Raw genomic sequence first — 19,526 nt, forward strand, 5'->3', positions numbered from 1 at the left:
AAAAGCTGGCCAGAGACCTCCGTGAACCACGTCTGGATCGACTTGGGACCGTGACTTGGGGGCGACACCACTACTGGAAGGTTAAGTCTCGATCCTCAAAGAAAAAAGTAGGTTTTAGGAGAGCAGAAAGGTCAATCGCTACTTTCTATAGCTGTCTGGTCTTCTCTGAAAACATGGTGATCTTTCAGAAAATAAAACTCATTGATATCTTCCCTTATTTATTCATTGAAACTTAACAAACACAGTATATTGCCTAAACTGGTTAAACTACACACACGTGTCGTCAGCCCTGCGACGGGTCGAGGGCATCGGTTCTCTGAACCTTTGCATGGAGCGCCAGCAAGCTTTGGCCGACGCGCTGTACCGATCCATGTACTCTGTCCTGCCAGGGAACTCCGTGAACCACGTCTGGATCGACTTGGGGGCGACACCTGTGTGAACCACTGCTGGAGGGTTGATGGTCGGCCTGACCACTGGAGGGTTTTCCGTGAAGTGAGTCGGGTCCTTGTAGCATCGGAGTACGCCTAATTTGTTGCTCTCCATGGGAATGGGCGCGCTGGATTGTGACGCTGCGATTATGGTTCTGTAATCGCTCACTGGGAAGGCTGTTGACAAAATAGTTTAATGTAATTAAGTTGTAGATCCTGTAGTTTCGGTAAAGCAGGATAAGACCACTGCAACTGCTCCCGTGGATGTCGTAAGATAGGTACGACTAAGGGACAAACATCAGGCCTTCCCAACCCGCCTTGCACGTGTGGGAAGTGTAAGCCAAATCCTCCATTTGCCTCTGGTAAAAATTCCTTCTTAGCGTGCATCAAATTTTGATCAGTTGTTTTTGTAAAAACAAACATGCTATTATAAAGCAAGCGAGTCTAGCTTGTTACGTGCAATGTACTTAAGTAGGTATGTAACGGCCGAATACTGAAACGCTACTCAAATCTTTCACTCAGCTGACGGGCTCCTAAATTTAAGTATCCTTCAATTTTAAATGGTATTCTCAAACGCCACTCAATGGATTTGAAGCCGTGATCAGCTAAGCAGCTCTCAAATGTTTACATAATGGCAACATTTACCAAAAAAAGTATGTTTTCATTTACACAAATGATAACTTTGCGTTTTTTATCCATTACACGCAGCATCGTTTGTTTATGTATTGTCTTTTATGGAAATATACTCAATCAACTTAACATAAAACAGTTTATTTTTAGTTTCTATTATATATAAATCTCGTTTTGTCATATAAAAAAATTAAGCTTGCATTTTTATTTAATTAAACAAATAATTTTAAACGTGATACTTTTTATTGTTGAAATCTATTAAGTGGCGATCGTGGACCGAAACGTAACCACAATTGACATTTATCATTGTTGACAGCAGAGCATCAAATTGACAAATCAACAACTCTTGGAAATGCTGCTACTTATGCGATGTCCCCTTATTCCTCAGAAATAGGCATGTTTATGTATTGCGATTTCATAGCAGCTATTTTGGTTGTTACTTCGTGCACTATACGATGCACAGTTGGCTGTTAGATGTGGAAGATATCACCTAGTACACGTTATTAACTTCCCGTTGCGTAGAACAGTAGGGCATAGAGTCAGTAGGGTTATAATAAGTATTTGGTCCACTGGTTGTATGGCGTTTGGTGAGGGGTTTCAAAGAGCTTCCAAATTATGAATCCAGAAACAACACCGTTTCTTTAGAGACGCGGAACCTCGCTCGGAATTGCATGTCATTATAATAATATTTTTCAATAGCGTTCAGCCTTATTGCGTTCCTGCGATTACTTAGATCTAGGTATTTCCTCAAGGCTCGAAAGAAATGATAACGATGACACACATTATTTACCACTATTTAGGTCGATTTAGGTATAAGAATAGGATTTAAGATACCGGGCAAGCACTCTCAAATTTAACAGCTGCTTAGGACGATTTGACAGTTGTTTGAGTAATGCTTAGGGTTGAATGGCGTTTCAGTATGCGAAAATTCATTTGAGTGGCGTTTAAGTGCAACTTAATTTGAGAGGTGCTTACAAATTGAGAACTGCTCAGATATTGTTTTGAGTATGCGAAATGTAAGTTTAGGAGCTGCTTAACTATTTGAGAAGCCGTCAAATATTTAAATGGCGTTTCAGTATTCGGCCGTAAGTAATTGAAATTGAACTTGTTGTCCTATAATTACTTCAAGCTGATCGCTTAATTATTTAACAGCAGCTACCCTCCACAAGTGAAACTAGTTTTACGGCCGAATACTGAAACACTACTCNGACCACTGCTGGAGGGTTGATGGTCGGCCTGACCACTGGAGGGTTTTCCGTGAAGTGAGTCGGGTCCTTGTAGCATCGAAGTACGCCTAATTTGTTGCTCTCCATTGGAATGGGCGCGCTGGATTGTGACGCTGCGATTATGGTTCTGTAGTCGCTCACTGGGAAGGCTGTTGACAAAATAGTTTTATGTAAATAAGTCGTAGATCCTGTACTTTCGGCAGCAGAATATGGATCACTCCTTCCGTGGATGTCGTTTATGAGGAACAAACATCAGGCCTTCCCAACCCACCTTGCATGTGTGGGAAGTGTAAGCCAAATCCTCCATTTGCCTCTGGTAAAAATTCCTTCTTAGCGTGCTTCAAATTTGGATCGCGGGCCAGTTGTTTTTGTAGAAACAAACATGCTATGTAAAACAAGCGAGTCTAGCTTGTTACGTGTAATGTAGTTATGTATGTAAGTAATTGAAATTGAACTTGTTGTCCTTATAATTATTTCAAGCTGATCGCTTAATTATTTAACAGCAGCTACCCTCCACAAGTGAAACTAGTTTTAGTATGGCATCGTATGATTACTCACATCTCTTTTTGTACGTGGCTTGATACATTGTGATCATTTTGCCGTCTAGGTCGTCGCATGGGTGGTCCAATATGTCGTTGGTAACATCCACCATCTAGAAAATGCAATTATTCAGTATTAAATTTTTTAATGACAGTACACACGCCAGCACATCAGGTTACCCATTTTTGTTGCAAACTCGCCCCTATTACAAATGCACAAGAACCCACAGTGGTAACGTTGACGTGCCGTCATCTGTACATATTCTACGGGGAATTCGGTTTGGATTTCTAAGGAATTAACAGATTTTGAAATAAGTAAAGCAATATATGGTAGAGAGCCTAAAGATATGGGATAGTTCGATTAAACGCCGATAAAAGCAAACCCATGGACTGCAGCTATCATTATGAAACCCACGTGGTATTTTCAGAAAATACCACTTTTCTTTTTTGCCAATTTTAAAATCACTAACAATCTACGTCCGTTAGGGACTCGTTACCTGCTGTTACAATGCAACATGTTTTTATTAGTACATAACAATAAATCTATTGTCCATTGTCGTTTCGCTAGGCCTGATTGTCCCGAAACTGTTTTATGTAGGGAAGTAGATAAAATATAGTTAGATAATGCCGTCATACTTCACACTTAACGGCATCCCAAACCCAAAACGAAATAATGATGACTAATTCTGTCAACTTGCTAATGGCTAATTAAGTAAATAAAATCAGGTTTGAACAAGGATTTGTAACGGTAAATCGAGTGAGTTAAACTACATTTATAATTAATAGGTAGATACTTAAGTTGAGTAATATCTTGTTACCTATCGACGGGCGGCGCAGGACCGGTCTTTGTGGAAATCCTTGGGGGAGGCCTTTGTCCAGCTGTGGACGTCATTCAGATGAATTAAACGCACGAACGATACCTATTGAATGGAGACCAAAAAACTAAAGGATTTTCTACTCCTTTATGTAGTCCTTTGTTACTTTTGTAACACCACCACGTTATAGCTGTGGGTCTAGACAAAGTGCACATTATAATCGCAAACCAGTCGAAAAGTGGTCGAAATTAAGGCTTTTGTATGGAGTTTTGATGGATTCGATTTTCGATTCCATCAAAAAGTGCAACTTGTCTAGGGGGGCTGATCGGTAGGCTCCAAGACTAAAATATGCGACATCGTCCTATCTTCTCATCTAAAGGTCAGCCTCAGCCAAAGAACTACCTACTACCTGAACCTACCTGTCTCCTCAACTGCTCATAGTCCTGGCACAGCTTCTGCTCCTTCTCCAGCAGTTGTTTGTACTGCTCCACTCTTGGGGAGTAGGAGTGAGCGTCGCAGTGGCAGTACGGAGCCACCGGAGCCGGGCGGATGGTCGGCGCTGCAGAAGGACTGGGAGGCTCGCATGGTCTGGCAACATTGAGGGAGAAAATGACGGCCAATAGACGTGGGTCTAGACGAGGGTCGTTTTTAAAAAAAAACACTCGTGCAGCTGTAACTAGAATTTGAGCCTTAAAATTAAACTAAAAAGATTATCAATTTCTTACTGTCCGACAACTAGATAGGGTGAAAACGGTTTTTTAAAATGCCGTAGAGACGGAATAATAATGCTGAACATTCACAACTTAAAAACTTTGCTATGTAAAATTTTTAGGAGTTTTCTGACCAAGTCAAACAAAGTGATAGGAGAAAATAAATCAATGGATAAGACAGATTACCTAATTATTATCCTGCAAAGACTTTGTTTTACTTTTTTTTTATCTTTTTACTATGTGTAAAAGCTACACTCACTTGCCGACGATAGGTTTTGGAAATGGCCACTGGTAGTCTGTGTGGTTGGCCGTCGAAAAATCATCCATTGTTGTAATTATGTACCTAGGAGCAAGACAAAAAATACAACAAGAATAATACCACCAGCAATACGCACTAAAGCTCTATTGAACAGTAATAAAATTTGCTCGTATTTGTGTATTTATCTCAGTGATCTTTTGTCAAATAATGTCAAAACTGAAGCTGTTTACCTGGTTTCAGTTTATTACGTTGATATTTTTAAGATTTACGATTACTATTTTCGCTAATTGACACCCTACATAATTTAGAATAGCTTTAGAAGCCAAAAATTTGATCTGTATTAAAATTTCTTCAATGAGGGAAGATAAAAACATTTTTGACGTTTTTTCCCTTTTTTTTCTTCATGAATAATGACATTAATCCAAAAATAGTTTTATTTAACTCATCAGATTTTTTATTTTAATTTCACATGCTGCTCGATGGGTAACATAATATTTTTATTCTTCTAGCAACTCTGTTTTAAACGACGTCAAACATTTCACCCACACCTTTTTAGATGCAAGATGTTTGAAGTTGTGAGATGTGGCTATCTCACTCTAGCGCATATAAATTTTTCTTTAGCGGAATGTTTCATACCATTCACACAGAAGGCTCTTCTTTTCAAAAGGGTTATAGCAATGTTGCCATAAGAAAAAACTTTTACCTACAATGGGAAATACTTGCGAGATTTTTTAATACTTTTAAGCATTTCATAAGACATAATACGAGATTTTTTTTTTAAATTATTCCTATTTATTCCAGATCTTTTTTAACACGAAAAACAATAAATGGGCAAAATTGCTTTAAAATACCGCAGAGTAATTTTTAAAAATGGGAAACGCATTCTCCTAATCTTGCAACATCAGTATGTTTTGCTGTCAAAAGTCAAGTCATCAAATCAGCTGTGTATCACACAGAGGGAACATGTAATAATAAATGTGCGTATTAAAATTTTGGTGTGAAAATGTCCACTGAGACAATTGATAAAAAAGCAACTCAATGTTTATGATAAATTCACGGCCCAGTAGACATGGCGCGGCGGAGGAGCAGCGGGATCACAAGCCTGGGCTTTAACCAGAATCAAGGTTTGTAAATACTTCCTAGTTCGTCAACCTGCGTTCTTTGTTCTTTGGTTGGTGCATTATTCATGATGTGGATGACTAGGACGTTGTGGTGATGGGTTAGTGGAAGGTCAGGAGGGTTATAGTGCCAGCGTGAAGCGTTTCGCGATGCGTCGAAGAGGGTAACGCTTGGGACTCGGGAGTCGCTCGGAGCCACGCTGTGCGATGCACTCAGACACGTGTTGTTTATATTTTTAGTAGCGCCCACGCGCAGTTTCGTTCCTTGACTTAGCACACTATTGTTTGGGCGTTGGTTTTGTTTGTCGTTTGCGGATAGTTACGCATTAATTTAATGATAAATAAAGACGTAATACCTTTCGCTCTTTCGAGAATGTATGATGTTTTCTCCTCTAAATATTTATCAATACAATAACATGCTTGTCTTTTAGACTGTCATACTTTCAACTAAAGTATTGTATGTTAATTCATCTAGGATCACAATATTTATAAACAACACAGTGTCCATAACAATATTGTTTTCTTCGTAAGAGATAACAGATTTTAGTAGTCATTTGGTTTCTGCTGTCGAAACCATTAATGTATTTATTAGTTTACATAAACGCCTTTAAATATAGGAAATAATAAATGCAAATAATTCTACACCTCATGATTAAATGGTAAGGTAAAGATCACATGGTATTTTTACTAAATTGACTTCAAAACATGTGTTGAATTAAGTTTGTAAATGAGTTTTTTTCCACTCGAATTACTCAAGTAACAAATATTAATTCTATAAAGATAAGGGTTTTGAGATGTTTCGTAATGCTACCATTTTGTTTGCAGACTGCTTCACTTGCTGCCTAAGATCAGGCCTGCGCGTTTACAATGTTGAACCACTTGTGGAAAAGGCCCACTACAGTAAGTTTATTTATTTGTTTGATGCTCTTTTTGATTTCCTGGAACTCTAGGGTATTAATAAGACCACTTCAAAGAATGGAATGGCATTACATTTTTTGTTAAATTCAACAATTTTTTTCGACTTATTTTTTCATACGAAATTATTTAAAAACTTAATTTTTCACTGAAATAATTCATAATTTACATACACTAAACAATAAAAAGTCTGCACAAAAAGACTAGGTGACAATTTTGAAAAAAAAACTAGATTGATGATACTATAATCTAAATCAACTAGGTATCTTCTAAATCTAGAATCCACAATATCTTCAAAAATATGCTTTTAGAAACACATATTCCTAAGACTCTATGGAAAACAAAATGAGCACGTTGTATATTGATGTAAAAATGACAATAAAAAAATTTTTTTATGTGAACTGTTATGTGGGTATTTTAGACTCATATCTATGTTACGGTATTTACTCTGTGTGTAACGGTACTCAATATTAATAAGTGTGAAAATTTCTGATGCTCATAATAACAAAACCGGAGGTTTTTTAATTGAATTCTACAATACTGAATGTATTTAAAAATTAAACAGGCTCTATCTGAGTTGCAAATACTTAATATTATACTACTCTCATTATCACTGATGTGTTACAAGTGCAAAAGTATTTTTTTTAATTATCAGCACTTTCTAAACTTGCTGTAGAACTGATTATAACTTTGTTCCTCAGAGTTCATTTAATACAAACTTGTACAACAACACTGCAATACTGAAAATACCTTTTTTCAGATTATTACAAGAACTGGTTAAGCTGATAATTAGCCGGTCAACTTTTACTTTTAAATATTTCATTTTTAGGGAAGTTTTGCAACCACAGTATTTTTATACTGAACCACAGTAATAATAAGAACATCTGAAGACATTCTTTTTAAGTTTTCTCTAGCTATTTCATTTTTTATGATTGATTAAGTAGTAAGGGTTGACTTTTTCATGGTATTTTTTTGTAATATTATTTAAATATCTTTACCGATATATTTTTTTTTTAAATGGGCTAGAAAATATAGTTTAGTTTATTGATGCATTCAACTGAGAACTAAGTTTTTTTTGCCAGTTTTCTCAGTAGTATCAGCCGTTATATTGTCCCAAATGGTAGCAGGCCAAGCTATATGCGGTCGTGCATAAATGCCCCGAAAAGGGCCCACATACTTTAGCGCTTAACTTAGTCAGCGCCTGAGGTATGGGAGCGTCACGGGAGGGTGTTTTTGGGACGTCAAATGTCATCAATGATGATGATGATGATGACTTATCATCATCATTCCAGCCACATGACGTCCACTGCTGAACATAGGCCTCCCCCAATGACTTCCAAATCACCCGGTTGGTAGTGGCCTGCATCCAGCGCCTTCCTGCTACATACCTCCAACGTCAGCGAGACTTTAAATGTGATTCAGTGGGTCTAGACAAAGTGCAAATTATAATCGCAAACCAGTCGAAAAGTGGTCGAAAAGCCCCTTTTTTGTATGGAGTTTTGACGGATTCGATTTTCGATTCGATCAAAAAGTGCGTTTTGTCTAGGGGGGCTGATTTGTATGCTCTGTCACGTCATAACATGTCAACGTCATCCTTCCCGTGCCGCTCCCATAGCTCAGGCACTCAGTTAAGCGCTAGGTCTATAAAGAATAAATGGATTCCGCAGGCAAAGAAGAGCTGGGCGAGGTGTCGCTATGCGAGATGGTATTCCGCAGCAACTTGCTGCTGCTCGTGAAAGCGCGGCGACCTTGCAGCCTGCTACTGCTGGATGACCAGCGGCGCGCCTTCAAAGCCGAGGTGGCTTTCAAGACGCCCATACGTGCGCTGCGAGCTAGGCGGGACAAGTATGTACCATCAATACCATCATCATTATTATTTCAGCGAATGACAGTCCAATCCTGGAAGTCTTCTCCAAGGAACACCTCAAAAGAACGACCCCCAGCCTTTATCATCCCGTCATTACCAGTTATCCACTTCCATCAAGTGAGCGTTATCCCATCGAACAGCCTCTCCCTTGCGACAACCCGTTTACGCCAGTTTTCGTCGGTTCTCCGAAAAATGGCACACAATGCGCGATCTCTTGCTTCTTTCGTCCAGCCAAGGAACACCTCAAAAGAACGACCCCCAGCCTTTATCATCCCGTCATTACCAGTTATCCACTTCCATCAAGCGAGCGTATATCCCATCGAACAGCCTCTCCCTTGCGACAACCTGTTTACGCCAGTTTTCGTCGGTTCTCCCACAAACAGCAACATAATGCACGATCTCACGCCTCTTTCATCCAGCCACTATCAAGCTATGTCCTTGAGGTCGTCAGTCCATCTTGCAGGTGAAGGTAGGTACCTGGTATTCCGCAGTAACTTGCTGCTGCTCGTGAAAGCGCGGCGGCCTTGCAGCCTGCTACTGCTAGATGACCAGCGGCGCGCCTTCAAAGCTGAGGTGGCTTTCAAGACGCCCATACGTGCGCTGCGAGCAAGGCGGGATAAGTATGTATCATTATTATTCCAGCTAATGACAGTCCACTTCTGGAAGCCTCCTCCAAGAGACACCACAAAACCACGATCTTCAACTTTTTACATCGCCCCTGTCAATTCAGCTTGAAGTGCTTTTTTGGACTATCTATTATTTTGGTCTTGCCGCATGACTTCGTTCGAGATTTGGTCCCATAAAGAGTTAGGTACCAATCATCATCCTTTAGCTTCCTCCCTTAATATAACCATATAAGATTTTTAAAAACAAAAAACATACATAACTATGGCTGTAAAACACAGCGGTAGGCCTAGTGATTCAAATAGCGTTCATTGAATTTAAATCACAAATCTTCGCCCAGTTACAATTAAACGGCCTTCGTAGGCATTATGAAGCGGAATCCGATGGGCCAAATCGGTTTGTTTATTTCGGGTCGGCGTGTTTTCTAAACATACAGCCAGTATGAAATAGCTTCAACAACATTTGCTCCCTTCGTTCGGTCGTTTCAGCCAAATGACGTTTACTGGACAAAAGCACAGTTTCGCACTGTTGGACAAACTGGGCATAGGCGGGAATGTGGGTAAAGGTCGCTATACCGGCTCTTCCCCTATGCTCAGAAAGAAGGACATTCGTAGTTGTTTTAGTGGGTAGGCCTCCCCCAAGGATTTCCACGATAACCGGCTCTGCGCTGCCCGCATGCAGGACCATGTTCTTACCACGATTAACACCAGATCGTCGGTCTACCTGCGAATGTCTGCCTACACTACGTTTTCCTTTTTCTTCTTCTTGGAAACTTTTCTCAGCCTTCGGTTAAAAACCATAAATAATATTATGACCGCCAAGGTATTCGAATATTTTTGTTATGATTGCTTTGATATTGTTTCGCAGTTGGATTTAAAGTCATATATCGTGATAAGATAAGCAGCGACCTTCACCGAATAACCTAATATTTATTAACGACTACCACGTGAATTGTCTTATTTATGACGTGATTATGACTTTAATTTATGAATACTGTCTGGTCTTGATATGATTTTTATTTTTTGTCCATGTGCATGCGGTGCATTGTAAAATCTTCGCATTTGATTAGCTGCGACTGGACTGGTAGCTGAAACAATATCATTAGGTATATTCTTTATTTATTTATTCTATTAGTATAATGTACTAGCTTTCCGCCCGCGGCTTCGCCCGCGTGGAATTTTGTCTGTCACAGAAAAACTTTATCGCGCGCGTCCCTGTTTCAAAAACCGGGATAAAAACTATCCTATGTTCTTTCCCGGGACTCAAACTATCTCTATGCCAAATTTCATCAAAATCGGTTGCGAGGTTTAAGCGGGAAAGCGTAACAGACAGACAGACAGAGTTACTTTCGCATTTATAATATTAGTTGGGATATTGTATTCACAGGTGTCTCATTCAGTCACTTGTTTTTCTTAGCATATCTTATGTTATTTACAAATATGCAGCACAAGATTACACGCCTCTAGCATGACCACAGATATTATAATTTTATTTCCCATACCAACTACTATTTCAATTTATTTTTACGACAAAACAAGCTACTTCTCCCCCATTCTCCCCGAGCTAACATATTTCTTAATCAAAATTGGTTCAACTGTGTAGGTGTGAAGACATTTTAACAAAAAAACTGCTTGTATTCTTGAACAATCAGTGATCAAAATATCACATCATGGAAGAATGTTTTCAAAAATATTTATATTTATCAGTGGGCTGAGTGTGAGTTTATATCAAAATGACATTAAATGTATGACGGATTGTACCTTTAGTTAGCGCCCTTAGCGGAAACTTTCAAGAATTAAAATTTTCATACCTTTTTTAAACGCGCTCACGTGAGCGCGTGCGCGTTTGATGTAAACTCACTCAGCCCTCAGCACTTGAAACCATACTTACTTATTTAAATTATTGCAATTGAAACAATTTTGCGTCGCAAATTATTTCTTTGTTTCTCTACGAATTGCGCCGTTTAGTAGGTACCTATTATGATGTTTTATTATAGTTATCATTACCTAAATTAAATACGGTTCTGTAGTGTTATTCTCGTGGGAACATTATTTCCTGTCTTAGAACAATTAACCTCATTTATCTCAAATTTTGACCCTGATATTATTATTAGTATGTATTTTACCTAAGTACTGGTGATTCATCATCAGTACATAATTATAGTGTACAAGTTATTATAACTGATTAGTGATTATGCGTTAATTATTTTATAGCATCTTATCTAATACGCCAACCTACCAAATCCATTTTATTCATAAAATAAATGATTGCTAGACAATTAGTATACAATAAGTTTTCCCCATATCCTCTTTTGTACAGCGTAGAGATTGATCAGTGTCATCATTCAAATATTTATGAAAAGTATACTCGATGGACTGCCGTTTCTTTGAATGTCGCGGTCGCCTATCTTATGGGGCAAGCCTTTGCCCAGCTGCGGACATCTATATTAGTGTAAAAGATTATAAAGACCATAAATAACTGTTCCTAACATTATTTAATAATTATTATTGACGGGATTGCTACCATGTACCTTAATTTCGCGTCAGATACTGTAAGTGTTGTGTGTCGATAACAGTTGCGAGAAAATAGTAAGTTGGTGAACGGTGGTACGGAAGGCAATCGTAATAAAAGACTGCGAAAGAGGGTAGACTTCCCTTCTATGATCTGAGGGGTAGACCGATATGTCTGCCCATAACTTCTCACCCGCCAGTTTCCTCAGTTACTCCGTGACCATATGGCGCTTATAACAATGCCGAAATATCGGAAACTCGAAATTAAGGTACATGGTAGCAATTCCATAAATAAATAACTAGCTTTCCGATTTTTTTCTGTCACAGAAAACCTTTAACGCGCGCGTCCCTGTTTCAAAAACCGGGATAAAAACTTCCCTATGTCCTTTCCCGGGGACTCAACTATCTCTATGTCAAATTTCATCAAAATCGGTTCAGTAGTTTAGGCGTGAAAGTAAGACAGACAGAGTTACTTTCGCATTTATAATATGAGTATAGATTATAGTGACCATGAAAGTTCAAAACAATATAACATTACTATAACATGAAACTGTTTCTACAGAGTGGCGGTCGTGCTATCATCAAGCATACAAGTGCTAACGCTGCCGTCGCTGCAGCGAGTGGCGCTCCTGCGCACACCGCAAGCCGCCCGCCCGCTGTGCGCGCTCGCTATCGAGCCCAACGCGGTGCAGGTGCTGGCTGCGCCCGCGCACAGGAAGGGCTCGCTGCAGATACTGGTACGTAGACATTGTAAATTAGATCTTAAAACAATAAACTGATGATCTATAGTTCAACTGCGCGCTCTGGATAAAAAACCCAATGTGGTAAAGTGTCAGATGTGCCCGCGCATATTAAGGGCTCGCTGCAGATACTGGTCATTACATTGTAAATTAGAACTTAATGCAATAGACTGATAGTCTATAGTTGAACTGTGCGCTCGCGATCGAGCCCAACGCGGTGCAGGTGTTGGCTGCGCCCGCGCACAGGAAGGGCTCGTTGCAGATACTGGTATGTAGACATTGTAAATTAGATCTTAAAGCAATAAACTAATGGTCTATAGTTGAAGTGTGCGCTCGCGATCGAACCCAACGCGGTGCAGGTGTTGGCTGCGCCCGCGCACAGGAAGGGCTCGTTGTAGATACTGGTACGTAGTGAATTATACACACACACAGTTCTTCTGAACTTATGGCAATAAACATAGCTCGGAGAGACGATGGCCGTTGGGGCAGGAAAGTTCTCGAGTGGCGACCACGGGCTGGAAGACGTAGCGTGGGCAGGCCTCCTAGGTGGACTGACGATCTGGTAAAGGTCGCGGGAAAAGCCTGGATGCGGGCAGCGCAGGACCGCTCATTTTGAAAACCTTGGGGGAGGCCTTTGTCCAGCAGTGGACGTTATTTGGCTGGAACGAACGAACGAATAAACTGATGGTCTATAATTCAACTGCGCGCTCGCGATCGTACCCAACACGGTGCAGGTGCTGGCTGCGCCCGCGCACAGGAAGGGCTCGCTGCAGATACTGGTGCGTAGACATTGTAAATTAGAATTTAAAGCAATAAACTGATGGTCCAATTTTAAACCGCGTACTCTCGATAAAACCTAACGCGGTGCAGGTGTTGGCTGCGCCCGCGCACAGGAAGGGCTCGCTGCAGATACTGGTACGTAGACATTCTAAATTAGATCTTAAAACAATAAACTGATGATCTATAGTTCAACTGCGCGCTCTGGATAAAAAACCCAATGTGGTAAAGTGTCAGATGTGCCCGCGCATATTAAGGGCTCGCTGCAGATACTGGTCATTACATTGTAAATTAGAACTTAATGCAATAGACTGATAGTCTATAGTTGAACTGTGCGCTCGCGATCGAGCCCAACGCGGTGCAGGTGTTGGCTGCGCCCGCGCACAGGAAGGGCTCGTTGCAGATACTGGTATGTAGACATTGTAAATTAGATCTTAAAGCAATAAACTAATGGTCTATAGTTGAAGTGTGCGCTCGCGATCGAACCCAACGCGGTGCAGGTGTTGGCTGCGCCCGCGCACAGGAAGGGCTCGCTGCAGATACTGGTAAGTAGTATACTATCATATCATTTTAGATCCAAAATGAGAGTAACTATTAGGCAATCTGTGGCTTGAGATTTAGCCTAGCCGCAGACTACAGACATTTTGTGAGCCGATAGTTGGGTCGGGCTGTTAATCAGTATGGTCATGTATGAAATTGCTCATACTGCACTGAGTTGGTATCGGCCGATCCCTCATACAAATTAGAATCGGGCGTAACTATCGGCCAACCACAACACAAGTCTGTGGTCTGCGCTTAGGCTTAGTGTAGTTTTGAGCGTCTCGTTCTGTACTGTAATACGTACCTATTATAACGAACAATATAAGCTTTTATGTCATATTTTTTTAACCGTGTATGGTACACGAGACGTGTCACTCTTCAAATTATTTTAACACTTTTATGGGTCTACCTACTCAAAACAAAACTACGATTGTTACCGTTAATCAAACCTGTAGCTGTAGCATTCATTTCTGTATATTGTGTCTAATTTCAGGACATATCCCGCGCAGTCAAAGGCGCTCAGTCTAGCTCGCCAGCTGTAGTGGGGTGCCACCAGACCGCTCTGGTCTGCCTGAGCGTGTCGGCAAACGGCGCCAAGCTGGCCACGGCGTCGGAACGCGGCACCATCATTCGGATCTGGGACACCACCAGCAAGCTTCTGCTGCACGAGCTACGGCGAGGGTCTGACTACGCGGATGTGTACTGGTTAGTAGCTTGGCAGTTCTTAGTGTCAGTATACAGAGTTTGTCCTCTAGAACCTCTCAATCAAGCAACGGCACATGGTAATATCATTCGCATATGGGATACCAATAGCAAACTCTTGCTACATAAGTTTAAGCGAGGGTCTGACTACGCGGATGTGTACTGATTAGTAGCTTGGCAGTTCTTTGTGTAAGTATACAGAGTTTGTCCTCTAGAACCTCTCAATCAAGCAACGGCACATGGTAATATCATTCGCATATGGGACACCACCAGCAAGCTTCTGCTGCACGAGCTACGGCGAGGATCTGACTACGCGGATGTGTACTGGTTAGTAACTTAGCAGTTCTATAGTGTCGGCCAACGGCGCCAAGCTGGCCACGGCGTCGGAACGCGGCACCATCATTCGGATCTGGGACACCACCAGCAAGCTTCTGCTGCACGAGCTACGGCGAGGGTCTGACTACGCGGATGTGTACTGGATAGTCTTAGCAGTTCTTAGTGTCAGTAGAAAGAGCTGGTCCTCTAAAGCCTATTAATCAAGCAACGGCAACGGCAAACTCGTACTACATGAGTTGAGGCGAGGGTCTGACTAGGCGGATGTGTACTGGTTGTAACTATAGTTCTGTTAACTTAACATTTTAGCCTAGGCGCAGACCACCGATTTTTAGTTGGCCGATAGTTGCAGATTTCAATTTGTATGAAGAATCGGCCAAATCAAATCGGTGTAATGCGCACTTCCATACATGCCCATACTGATCAACTGCCCGAATAAACTATCGGCCGACGAAAAATCGATGGTCTGCGTCTATGCTTAGGGTTAACAAACCAAGATGATTTGCTAGACCATGCTTGGTTCAATCATCTGAATACGAAACATCACCAACATGCTACGTGACCTACGGCGATGGTCTGATGTTTTGTTGGTTAATTTGTGAATGGTTTTTATATTATTACTGACTCGCACAAGATGCAAGACAGCATTGCATGCACGCCTAAATGTCATGTGCAAATCGTGAATATCAATCTATTGCGAACTTATGAATTCAACCTTTTCATGAATTCATGAGTGATAATGCGTCATCGCGTTCGCGTATAATGCGGTTTAAGTCGCAACCGTCGGTTTTGGTGACTCAGACCTCTCTTCGCTAATTTTAGTGTGCACAAAATTAATGTTACACTGCCTTTACATGGCAATTCTAAAGAAAGCACTTGACAGCTCCTTCTGTCTACAAGCTTTGCAAATACATATTCGAGTTCTATGGAATGCATTTATTGTTAAAATTATAAGCAATATGTGGCCTAAATATATGCGATGTTCGTGCATAAAGAGCGTAATTACACGTGCGAAAAATGTTAAGAAAAAGGCGCGGGACTTTCCGATAACAAATAAAATATCTCAATCAAAGTATCAATGTAACGATGACTGCACAAAAAGTAGGGTGCTTATGTCATTCCACGTCGTCATTATGACCCAGTTGGTCTACTGCCAAATGCCTGGGCGCCTATTGCTTTTATTTATTGACGCTGAAAGACAACAAACTTTCCGTGGAGAGATTGACGCCCGTATTCACAAACGATGCTTGCTTAAGTAGCAAATCGAACGCACACACCCTGTGCGTCCACGTGCACTGTAAGACCTCATAGCAGGCCTGTTCATCTCCGCGAGTTTACATCGAAAACAAAACACGCACTAAGGCCCACCTACAGGATATGATTCGACAAGGCCTCACATACGAGCGAACATTGACTCACGCACGCGTATTCTTGTGTATGATGGAAAAAATAAAGAAAATGGTGTACTAAATACTGTGCAGTATTTAACTGCCTAAAAAATAATAAAAACACAGAATGTACTTTTTTAAGTTGCCTCAAGACACTGAGATTTAAATAAGTAGTTAATATTATTCATGATAATTCATGCTAAATCATGTTTTTGCTCCGCCATTTTCCGCAGTTTGGCACCTCACGTCACATCATTTTACCGAAGTCAGCCCTATAGCTTCGGCGCAGTGCCGATCACTGACGTTTGTCAACAAAATGGTGCTTGACTCTTGAGACAGGCTAAATTACACCATATTGTTAATGACATTGAGAATACATTTTTTTAAATACCTTCGCGAAGTAAAACTTCTGTACGTAGTACTTATTATTATTCTGTGCTCATAGTAAGATTTGTGAATACGGGCGTGAGTGGAAATTTAACTTTTGATTAATTTTCCTTTGCGAGGTCGAATCAGAAATGAGGAGATCCGTAAACGTACAGTCGCTGACATAGCTCGACAGATTAGCAAGCTGAAGTGGCAATGGGCAAGGCACATAGTACGCAGAATTGAGAAACTAGGTTCTGGAAAGTGGAGGTCATGTAATGTCTTATAAAGATTGCAGGAAGCTTCTGGAGGAAGGCCACTTTCAACAGGCCTATCTAAAAACCATTGGGGGAGCCAATATCCCTCCCATCACCTTATGAACTTATGACCTTTTCAACTAAGCTAGTTTTGCGAATGACAGGATCGAACGTTCCCCGAACCTCAATGCGGCAGCTCTACACTATGAAGCGATTGACACCTCAATTGATTAAATGATAGTTGAAAAGATAATACTTTTATTTATGTAATACTTTCATTTTCCAGTATAAACTTCAACCCGTCCGGCTCGCTAGTCTGCTGCGTGTCGGACAAAGGCACGCTTCACGTGTGGGCCGCGCGCGGGTCCTACGCGCACCTCGCGTCCGCGTCCGCTGAGCCGGACACCCGGGCACNTCGTGCGTTATGCGCCTTCAGCGACGACGCCAACGCCGTGGGTGAGTCACACACAATATGTGGCCCCCCGTGGACCCCCGAACACAGCGGCCCCCCGCGGTTACTCGCGATATGTGGACCACGGACCCCCGAGGATAGCGGCCCTTCGCGGCCCCGTGTGCCTCCTGCCCAATGTGTTTTTCGCGGCAACAGCGTTGTGGGTAAGTACAAACTAGCTTCCACCCGGCCCAGCTTTCAGCGATGACGTCAAACCTTGCGCCCTACGTCCCAAAGTATTGTAACTTCCATAGCAACAGCATCGTGGGTGAGTATACAACTCGTTCATGGAAGATGCCAGCACCGCGAATAAGCGAAGTGATTAACGCCCGTATTCACAAACATTAATATGAGGTCTCACAGTACGCGTGGACGCACAGACAGGGTGACACACGAACCAATCACAGCTCTATTGAACGCTGTGCCTTCGATTTGCTGCTTCACCTAAGCAAGCATCGTTTGTGAATATGGGCGTAAATTAATATGAATAAGCACACATAGACCTTGCGCTTTGCGGCCCCCCATGGACTCACGCCCACTAAGCCTTTCTAGTGTTATGGGTAAGTACCTACTTACCAGCCCCCTGGTATCACGCGCCTGCAGCGATGAATGCAGAGTAGCTTCATCTCCCCTACTCTCGCCTCTTAGCATGCCCTCCACGACTCCTCCACTTACTTAAGAGCTGATTGTAATCAGCGGCATCCATGTTATTATTGGTAAGTGCATGCTTTCTTGCTTTACACGATGATGCGGTGTACTTCTTAGGCCCGGTTTCTACCAAAGCGTAGAGGAGCAGAAATGATAGATGTGTCGTTTTCTCTATAGGCGATAAACGGCGGCCGCGCGAAGCAGGGAGATATGGAAATAAAGAAATCTGATTGTTTATACAAAACACTTCTCCGCTACTCTCCGCTCTGCTCCGCCTCGGTGGAAACCGGGCCTATAGGTGAATTTTGAAAATTACTAAAAAAATTAACTAGCGTTTTTATTGTTTTCAGTGGTATGTGAAGATGGGACGTTCCACAAGTTTACTTTTTCGGCTGAGGGCAACTGCCATCGGAATGATTTCGAATATTTTTTGCAGGTTAGTAATTCATATTCTCCTCAATTAGAAAAAATAACAGCCAAATCATTTTTATGACTTTCATGGAACTGAACAGTGAATAAAAAGATTATAAAAATCATTTTTAAAATACATTTCTAATTATATTAAAATGTTTCAGGTTGGTGACGACGACGAATTCCTGCAATGATGTTTTTTTATACAAAAACTTTGCTGGACATTACAACCTTATCGGACTTACGTGCTAAGTGAAAGAACACTTAACCGCAAAATTTTTAACTCGCGTTTAAAAAGTGATCGCTATATTCTGTTATCCAATTATGGCGTGTATTTATGATACCTTGTGAACTGATTACCTCTCGCCAAAAAGTTATTTATAATATTGCATGCTTAAAAACTTTTTCAGAGGTAAAATTTTATGAAGAGGCAGCTAATATGGTATCGTTGAACTGTCTTCAGCAGCAACTCAACCTACTGCAAAATTATGATTTTAATTTGAGCGCAAAGTTGAAAATCTATTGAAAAACTTGTCATTTTGTGGTAGGATGATATGCTGGTGATCGTACTTATGAAATAAGTTACAGCACAAGGACACTTCAGATTCATACATCGAATCATGCTTTGTGTAACTATAGATACTACTTAAAATACTCCACTTCGTTTGGAGAAATTATTGCTAAATCTATCTAGTTATTAAGCACCGTGGCATGTTGCTCACGTATTATTTTGACCTGTACATATTTTTTGCCCATACATATTGTGTTCAATCTTAAAGTTGATTTAGGCTGAGTTGCACCACTTATTTTAACCGTGACTATAGCCATAACTGGTGTTTTTGTTTGAAGTTGACAGACTTGACGTTTGTTAAAGTTAAAGTGAGATGGTGCAACCCAGCCTTAACTAATTCACATTATTCAGCGTTATCTAGTTTGGGCTATTCGCATTAGTTATGTTATTGTCGGGATGGCAGTTCATCCTTTACTTTATTATAATGGACGGAGAAGTAGTAATATAAATCGTGATTTAGGTTAAAATTTAATGTTGTTATAAAAGACAAATGGTACTAAATTGCATTTTTAACATAGTATAAACAAACAAATGTTTGTGATGGAGTTGGAATATAAGAGATATAAATGTTGGTTTTGTAATTAAATATTTCTCGTGACATTTTTACGTAACCCAATGCTTATTGGTGTACCAAAGCCTAAAAGATTAGGGTTTGGTTGAAATGATAGTTGTGCGATTGGTTGCGATAGTTTCGAGTAGTT

General features: G+C 40.8%; 2 protein-coding genes across 6 annotated transcripts; one reads left to right on the forward strand and one right to left on the reverse strand.

Annotated features, from left to right (window-relative positions):
* Nucleotides 1–204: 204 nt before the first annotated feature.
* Nucleotides 205–4,998, reverse strand: LOC114351731 (uncharacterized). Of its 2 annotated transcripts, XM_028303029.1 has the most exons (6): nt 4,838–4,998; nt 4,608–4,691; nt 4,058–4,226; nt 2,843–2,936; nt 2,267–2,433; nt 205–438 (listed from the first exon to the last, which is right to left on the reverse strand). In XM_028303029.1, the coding sequence occupies exons 2-6, from the start codon at nt 4,673–4,675 to the stop codon at nt 268–270; spliced, it is 669 nt and encodes a 222-aa protein (XP_028158830.1). In that variant the 5' UTR covers nt 4,676–4,691; nt 4,838–4,998; the 3' UTR covers nt 205–267. The 2 variants fall into 2 exon arrangements, with proteins under 2 accessions (XP_028158830.1, XP_028158831.1); XM_028303030.1 differs by lacking the exon at nt 2,267–2,433 and having other exon boundaries at nt 205–605.
* A 519-nt stretch (nt 4,999–5,517) lies between these two features.
* Nucleotides 5,518–19,366, forward strand: LOC114351678 (WD repeat domain phosphoinositide-interacting protein 4). 4 transcript variants are annotated; one of them, XM_028302969.1, is made up of 9 exons: nt 5,518–5,731; nt 6,551–6,625; nt 8,299–8,345; nt 8,988–9,127; nt 12,204–12,378; nt 14,192–14,403; nt 17,031–17,200; nt 18,194–18,279; nt 18,419–19,366. In XM_028302969.1, the coding sequence occupies exons 1-9, from the start codon at nt 5,677–5,679 to the stop codon at nt 18,446–18,448; spliced, it is 990 nt and encodes a 329-aa protein (XP_028158770.1). In that variant the 5' UTR covers nt 5,518–5,676; the 3' UTR covers nt 18,449–19,366. The 4 variants fall into 4 exon arrangements, with proteins under 4 accessions (XP_028158770.1, XP_028158772.1, XP_028158769.1 ...); XM_028302971.1 differs by having other exon boundaries at nt 8,308–8,345; XM_028302968.1 differs by lacking the exon at nt 8,988–9,127 and having other exon boundaries at nt 5,519–5,731; nt 8,299–8,485.
* Nucleotides 19,367–19,526: the final 160 nt, after the last annotated feature.

The sequence above is a fragment of the Ostrinia furnacalis genome, unplaced genomic scaffold, assembly GCF_004193835.3.
Source record: "Ostrinia furnacalis isolate ACB-3 unplaced genomic scaffold, ASM419383v2 OfSCF1172, whole genome shotgun sequence".
NCBI lineage: Eukaryota > Metazoa > Arthropoda > Insecta > Lepidoptera > Crambidae > Ostrinia > Ostrinia furnacalis.

What these genes read in the sequence shown, in the direction of transcription:
- LOC114351731 (XM_028303030.1), bottom strand. Translation starts at nt 4,675, where the DNA reads ATGGATGATTTTTCGACGGCCAACCACACAGACTACCAGTGGCCATTT. An exon ending in ATGAGCAGTTGAGGAGACAG is followed by an intron (nt 2,937 to 4,057) that starts GTAGGTTCAGGT and finishes TGCATTTTCTAG; the next exon opens with ATGGTGGATGTTACCAACGA. An exon ending in AGCCACGTACAAAAAGAGAT is followed by an intron (nt 606 to 2,842) that starts GTGAGTAATCAT and finishes TTTTGTCAACAG; the next exon opens with CCTTCCCAGTGAGCGATTAC.